The following is an 8,660-nucleotide window of genomic DNA, read 5'->3' on the forward strand; positions in this document are numbered from 1 at the left end:
TGATCATTCCCCTATATATATATATATATATATATATATATATATATATATATATATATATATCCCCCAAGCATCATATAAACCTATGCTGACAGGGGTTGAGTTCCGGTTAAGAAGGAGAGTCAAGCTGAGAAGCGTAAGAAGTGATCTCTACCCTTGGATGCACATTAGGATGAAATACACCAAGATGAGATGCACCAAGATGTAGTGAATCAATCTCCATATCAAACATGATTAATGGGTAGGTTTGAGATTAAAGATGATCAAAGGTTCAGATCCTTTTTAACACTTCTCACCTTAACTCTCTTTATTGCACGATCTTTCGCCAGGCCGACAAATGGCTTCGAGTTACTTGACTCCGATGTAATCCTCGGGTCCATTTCCACGTCTAACTTAATGTGGCCATATGACGTGGATTTGAAAAAACTATAACTTATAAAAGCATGCATTCTTAGTCCATCGTTCAACATTCCGTACCTTCTTCGATATTTCTCATCATAAAAAATATTCAAATAACATAAGAATTCAAACAAAAAAGACAGAATTATAACATTAATTCCAAGTAAATTTCAATCTTGGGTTAATTCATACAATCATACATAGTAATTCAAGAAACTATAAACCAAATATATATATATATATATATATATATATAACACATATATATCTACTTTCATTGATATGTGTTTTGTATCAGTTATATATGCACGATGGGTATCCACAATCGTGCTTGTTACCACGCTTTTTAAACAGCTTATTGGCCACATAGCATTGTGAAAAAACCCATTTTTTACTTGTACGGTTATAAGCCAAAAGTTTTTCAACCATGATTCCCCTTTTTTAAGAAAAAGCTGAATGAAAAAGCTACACCATTGTAGATGCTCATAAGGTTACAAATCCGAAAAGCATCCAAAAAGATGGTTGGTTTGAAGCTCGTTGTCGCCATTCATCATCGGCATACTTGAATACGAAAATGAACTCGATTTGCTTAACTCGGACTCCATCAAGTTCTCCATGTTTTTCCAATCATTACCATATTGATTAAAATCGATCCTGCTTTCATAATCACCATCTTCGTTTGTTGCTAAGCTTCTTGAAGCCGAGGGGCTGTCGATGTTCGAATGTTCGATTAGGAAATGGTTTGCAAAGAATTGTTGATCTTGATCAGTACCAAATGGTAGTTGATGTGAACTTGTGGATTGATTTGAATGAAAAGATTGCAACGGGTTAAAGGGATCGTTAGCGGATGAAAATGACCGAAAATTATTGGTGTTTCCGAGATGGTATCCATCGTTCCAAGTTTCGAATGCTTGTTTTTGAACTGGACTTGGTTTCTTGAATGCTCGACAAACCACCCAGCCTTCTTCCTGCAATAACGGAAATAAGATTAGATTTTATGTGCACGTTTATTTTATGCATTAAAATTGTGTGAGAATACGTGGAATCCTTAGAATCTCTCGATGATTTTCATAAGTCGAGAGATTCCTAAGAATATAAAGGTGGGTTGATGATGGAAGCATTAATTTCGTAAAATGAAATTAAATAAAGTATCGTTAACGGATTGTTTTATAAGATTTAAGTTTATAGGACCAAAAAATTATGAGTCATATTTAAAAGTGTTATAAAACATTTTTTGTGTGTTAACAAGTTTTTTATGACATTTTTAATATAAATGTCATGTTTTTTTTTTTTATATGACACTATTGAAAAGTTTCCTATGAACACTTGTTTCACATAAAGACATAAAAAGAATTAATAAGACGTTTTACTTCATAATTTCCCAAAAAACTTGTTAAAACATTCAAAACTGTACAATAAAATCGGGTTTATAGAACACTTACAATTTCTAAGCGTCCTAATAGACCTCTTTATAAGACTTAGTTTATAGAACAAAAAAAAAATAAAACATTCTATCTAAAGGCGTTGTAATAAGTTTGTATGAAGTTTTTTGACGTTATAATAAGCTTTTAGAACACTTCTAATATAAAGCGTCCCATTAGCAATTTTATACGACATTATTTGAAAAACTGTTCTATAAAAACAAATGTCCTATAAAAAATCGAGTTTATAAGACACTTTCTCAAAAGTGTCATAAAATTGCTCATTCGACACTTTGTATTAAAAATGTCCTAAAAATTGTTAAGACGCCCAAAAAATCATATAAACTTATTAGAACATCTTTAAATATGACACTTTATATTTTGGTCCTATAAATTAAGTCCTATAAAACGGTCTATTGGGACGCTTAGAGATCGGAGGTGTCCTATAAACCCAATTTTGTTGTAGTGAAAATGTCTTATAAACTTGTTGTAACGAGTTATAGTTATATAGGATGCACAAATGTTCGGTTCTTTAAACTTAAAACCCTACAAAACAGTCTATCAAGAATCTTATACGTTTTGGATCCTATAAACTCATTTTCATTGGGGGCGAGCCTAGGCTAAAGTGGGTGTCTAGTCCGAAAAGATGCTAGACGATGGCTTTGAATCTCTATTTAAAGTAGTTGTTCATGATTAGCTGACATGAAACTCTAACAAAAGTTCAAAATGATATATCTATTAATCCAAACCAGTTTCCCTACACTCAAAATACGTCTTATCCAACATAAGTTTTCTATGATAGGTTATATTTTATGCATTCAATTTACGTTGTGATAGACCCGTCATTTAGGCAAATCGATAATGTTAAAAAACACATTAAATTTAGTATAATCATTAAAGTTTAGATTCAAATTATTAATGGTTTAGATTTAGTTTCATACTGTGAATCGCTTAGGTTTAACTCATTTTTGTTCTTAAGATCTATTCTTTATTATCTCATTTATGTAATGTAATTAAAAGTTTTAGATGTAACAGGTTCTCCAAAAAAGATATTGAAACGTCTCTGTATTAAATCAACGAAACCGTGTATCGTCTTTCGATACCCTAACCCTCTATCAGTGGCAAAAGTAGTGGGATTTCACGAGTTTAAAGTAGGTGCATGCTAGCAACGAGGAATATTGACCCTTCCAAAGCTTTCACATTCCAAACAAACAGTAACCTACGCCATTGTCAACAGCATACTTTGCCTCCACTGTTCCCATTATCCCTAACAATAGCCATCTTACTGTATTTGTTATTGTTATAAAGTAAGGAGTCGTTTACCAAATACTTAGCCGGTAAGTATTTATCGGTAAAATTTAACACTTATCATTTACTTATCGGGTAAGATTTTAGTCCACCAAGACAGCATCTTATGTCGCAATTTACCCGGTAAGTGCTTACCATGGTAAGAGTTGTCGTCCTCACTTACCGGGCAAGACTCGTGGTACTTGTCTCCCTCTTACTGGGTAAGATTCTTGGTCCTTACCATATTCATCCGATAAGTTAATATACTAGCTTCTAAGTTAGTTTTTCGAAAATCAATCTATTTTAGGTAACCTGCATGAGTTTTTCCACTTTTTTCCTATTATATCCCTTATGGTTTATATAAATGACCTAAACCCTATTATTTAAGGTATTCTTGCATTATCATCTAAGTTATCAAGTGATTTTACTAAACATGACTAATTTATTAACCAATAGCTAATTTGTCAAACATAATCTAAGGAATCGTTAATTATTACCAATGCAAACGGGATAATTGTTTACCAGGTAAAGTCACCACCTTCTGTTACCTTATTGGGTAAATTTTCGGCCATCAATATATATTGCACAGTATAAGTGTCTCTTATATGATAATTAGCACTAATAAGGTAACAGTTACCACCTTCACTTACCAGGTTATATTATCGATTAGCAAAATGATACGATAAGATTATTGGTAAAGACCATCAGCGTCACTAAACGGCCCCTAAACCTTTTAAATCAAATGGTTATGAGTTTCTGATATATGCATGTGTTCTTTGATACGTATTTTGTACGGTACTGCATTCCGTCTAATAAAACGATGAATAGGATGGGAACTTGCCTGTATGGGAGCGTGTTGAGATGACTGGAGACGATATTCGTGCATAATCCAGTCGCTTTTTAGACCGTTGGGTGCGCGTCCCTTGTAGAAAACAAGGGTTTTTCTCATACCGATGATCCTGTCTTTCGATAACACGGCTTTGTCTCTTCCCGTTGCCTTCCAAAAACCCGCTGCCGTCGCTCTGTTCGTCCTCGTCCCTGTTGGATACTTCCGATCTTTATGACTGAAGAAAAACCACTCGTTTTGTTCTTCATATCCCAATTTGCACTTTCCTGTTTTCGTATCGAAAGAACAAAAAAAGAACGCAAATTTTATTTCGTATGTAACGTTTGATAATAAATTCAAAACGCATTCGATAAAATTGTTTCCGTTTTCAAGAAAACGAAAATCGAAATTGTGTTTTATTATAAATTTAATTCGGTTATTGATCTATAAATATTTATCAATACCTTAGAGTGTTAAATGTGAGATTTTGAACAGGGCCCGCAAAATTTTTGGGACCTAAATTTACATGTGTTTAGGGTCTTTTTATCGACATGTGTAAAACTATGGTCGAAATTATTTAGGCTCAAACCATTTATTGTTTGGTTTTAGGTTCAAATCATTAATGGTTTAGAGTTAGTTTCAGATTGTTAATCGTTTTGGGTTTAATCCATTTTTGTTCTTAACATATATTTTCTGTTATCTCATTATGCAATGTAATCAAAAGTTTTGGATGTAGTCTCCAAAAAGATAGGAACGTCTCTGTTAAAAATGAATAACACTCTATGAACCTTTTCTTCTAGGGTTTGTTTCAACTTGAATTCGAGAAACGCAAAACCAATATTCGATTGTATCCGTTATGACAAAGTTAACATACATGCACAATGTAGACACATATTTGTATCAAGAAAATCATCTCGAAACGGGCACTAATTGAAGTGCAAAAAATGCGTTTGCAAACACAAACTTATTTGTTAAAAAGATTTTTCAAGTGTTCGATATGCATTATTTAAGGACGAACGAAACAAAATTTGTTTGTCCCCAAAGTTCCCTTTCCCCGTCTACCAATCACGTAAAACCATGTCTACAATATGAAGAGAGAGGATAAAAAGTTGAAAATAAAAATAATGATATGTATTCACGTGATTGGTGGAACAAGAAGAATACATAGAATTTTGGGAGAACAGATTCTTATTCAGACAGAGAGCGATTTTTGACAGGTTTATATGGTGTTTATTAATTAGGTTACCTTCAATATCCCAAGGCTCCATTCTGTAAAGATCGATATCGACGATAACATCAAGATCAATTCGTAGGGACTCGACTTTCCTTTTGAGGTAATAGCCGACGAGTTCTTCCTCGGTGGGATGAAATCTGAATCCTGGGGGAACGGATGACGACTCCAACGACTCCATCGATAGATCGGTTGTTCTTGTGATCTCTTTCTATAAAAGGAAAGTACATACATTAAGAAGAAGAGAGGAAAATAAAAGGAATGAGAATATATATAGTATTAGAATAGATCCCAGATATGGGTAGAGAGTCCAAGTCGTGAACTACAAACTTAGTAGTAGCCAGCCAGCCAGCCAGCCAGCTACGGTTGTTGCTCATGATTCACAACCACTCGTGAACAAAAGACCTTATGATTATAATATCAAGTGGGACCAAAAACCACAATTGCAATTTAACCCCATATATGCAAAGATTTTGGGTACTTTTATCTTTTATTTTTTATTTTTTATTATTTTTATTGATTACTGGTTTAATTCATTTTAAGTTGGATATTTAGGGGCTGTTTATTAAACGTGTATTTGGGTAAGTGATCACTTACCTTACCGGATAAATATAGTAAGGATCAATAATCTTACCCGATAAAAGCTAGACAAGGACCAAGAATCTTACCCGGTAATAGTGAGACAAGGACCAAGAGTCTTACCCAGTAAGTGAGAACGACGACTCTTACCATGGTAAGCGCTTATAGGGCAAAATTGTTCCATACGCTACCGTTTTGGTGGACTAAAATCTTACATGGTAAGTAAATGATATGTTAAATTTTACCGGTAAACGCTTACTGAATGAATGTTTGGTAAACGGCCCCTTAGTTTGACAGAATGTTTTTGAAAATTTTGTAAAATGATTTAAAATCTTTGTTGTGTTTTGTTTGTAAGATCTGGATTTAAATTTATTAAAATCAAATTATAAATAATAATAAAAATAAGTAAATTATTTTTTATTAATTATTATAAAACAAATGTTTTTAATAATTTTTATTAATTATTACAAACGAATCCAATGAAATCTCGTGAAATACCAATTATTCTTTTCAGATTTCTAAATCTAATGTGTCTGGATTTCATTGAATCAATATAGAAATACCAACTATTCTCCTCAAATTTCTATAGAAAAACCAATACGTTTATTTAAAAGTATTATAAAAATTTGTTAAAACGTCCAGAAACATTGTATAAACTTATTGTAATATTTTACATAGATTGCATAGTTATTTGATCTAAATGTAAGTCCTTTAAGCAATACAACAAAATAGGCTTTATAAGACGCTTAGATTGTATAAGCGTCGTAATAAAATACTTTATAGAACTTAGGTTTATAGAACCAAACTATAAAGTGTCATATCTAAAAGCATTTCAATGTGTTTATAAAACGTTTTTAGGCATTTTAACAAGTTTTTAGGACGTTTTTACAGTAAAACATCATATTAACTATTTGCAAAAGTGTCATATAAACCCATCTTTTTATAAGAGATTTGTGTTTATAGAACATTTTTTTCAAATAATGTTGTATAAAATAGTTAATATGACGTTTTATTTTAAAATTGTCCTAAAAACTTATTAAAACGTCCTAGAAATCTAATACTTTTAGACAAAACGTTTTTTGGTTTATTTTTATAAACTTAAGTCATATAAATTATTTTTTAAGACATTTCTACATTTTATGTATGTTATAAAATTAATTTTGTTATAGTGAAGATGGTTTATCAAAACATTTAAGGAATTTCGACTATTGTTACAGAATTTGATAAACTTTGTTATTTTATTAATATAAAAAGAAATTAACCAAGGGGTCGTTTACCAAACTTTTATCTGGGTAAGAGCTTACTAAGTTACATTACCTTACCGGATGAATGTGGTAAGGACCAAAAATCTTATCCGATAAGAGTGAGGCAAGTAAAAGAGTCTTACCCGGTAAGTGAGGACGATGACTCTTACTATAGTAAGCACTTACCAAGTAAATTGTTGCATACAATGTCTTTTGTGAACTAAAATCTTATCGGATAAGTAAATAATAATGTTAAATTTTACCGATAAACGTTTACCGGTTAAGTATTTGATAAACGCCTCCTAAATAAATAAAGGGGGAGAGAGGGGATGGATGTGGAAGTGGAGCCCACAAAGCAACATAGAAAGAAGGCAGATTAAGAGTATTACTATAACATAGGACAATAGTATGCAAGTTATCAGCAGAAAACTTTGACTTTTTGTTTAGAAATAGAAGCTTAATTGTAAGCATGTTATGTTTTCTTTGAGTACATTCCACTCCATGTTTCCTCATCATAAGGTCATAGATCACCCCCCCTACCCCACACATCAAACACCTCCCTCTCTATTCTCTAGTCTCCTACACTTTTATACACCCATCATCCCATTTCTATTTATTATCATAAAATATCTATTAAGACACCCTATAACCCTTCTTATAAAGCACTTAATGTCTGTCTAACAACTGTGCATGTCTTATATGAACATAATAAGCATTTAGATCGAAGTTATTACTTAATAGGATTTAAGAACTACATCATGCTATTGTCTTTTTTTTATAAGGGATATTATGAAAAGTGTCATAAAGCCAAGTTTTATTGTAGCGGAAGTCTCTTAAATCCGAAAAAACGTATGGACGATTTGTTTCTAGTGGTCTTGTTTCTAAAAAGATCTATCCAACCTTTTTCCTACATAATTTCGCAAAGTCTTGGAAACAACCACAAGATGAACATTGGCGGCTTAATGCATGCAAGTCGGACATGAAGTGGTGTTTACAGTGATGCATGAGCGAATAACAAATAAAACGGCTACTGGTACACCATAGGCCGAGGAGCAAAATGAGGAACCAATGAGGGGTCATCTGTGGTAAAGATTTGGTTTGATCCCACCTCCATACCATATTTCTATATGTAATATATAAATACTTTTTGGGTTTGATTATTCATTATTTGTGTTTTGAGAAAATGTTGCAAAGATATTGAGACATATTGCTAGACTGAGGTGATGACGAGGATACAAAACGTAAATCACCATCGTGATCATAAACTGACATAAAGGCCGCATATGATCGATGTTTCCGATATTGAAAAACCATTATTAGTGCAAACCATTTAGCATAAGAAAGTAGAAGAAGGCAAATTACAATGCAAACAAAACTGACCTTTTTATTTGTATATGAAAAACTGACAAACACGATGCACGAAGACTTGTCGGGTTTACTAGTTAGCTACGGTCCAAAAATCTTTAGATGCTCTTGTCCCCAGATTTGGATTGCGAAGGTTGATGTCGAAGAAGAATGAATGCTTGCCACAAGAGGGTAGACAACTTACACTATATATACATACAATATATATATATATATATATATATATATATATGTGTGTGTATGTATAGAGAGAGAGATATTGCGCGTGGGGGAGGGGTGGCAACGTGGGATTATGGATGAAAGGTTTG

The 8,660-nt window shown here is 32.6% G+C and overlaps 1 protein-coding gene across 1 annotated transcript; it reads right to left on the reverse strand.

Annotated features, from left to right (window-relative positions):
- Positions 1-890: 890 nt before the first annotated feature.
- Positions 891-5,345, reverse strand: LOC112511371 (NAC domain-containing protein 30). The gene is made up of 3 exons (XM_025116967.1): positions 5,180-5,345; positions 3,949-4,220; positions 891-1,367 (listed from the first exon to the last, which is right to left on the reverse strand). The coding sequence occupies exons 1-3, from the start codon at positions 5,343-5,345 to the stop codon at positions 891-893; spliced, it is 915 nt and encodes a 304-aa protein (XP_024972735.1).
- Positions 5,346-8,660: the final 3,315 nt, after the last annotated feature.

The sequence above is a fragment of the Cynara cardunculus genome (genome assembly GCF_001531365.2).
Source record: "Cynara cardunculus var. scolymus isolate 2C chromosome LG 4, CcrdV1, whole genome shotgun sequence".
NCBI lineage: Eukaryota > Viridiplantae > Streptophyta > Magnoliopsida > Asterales > Asteraceae > Cynara > Cynara cardunculus.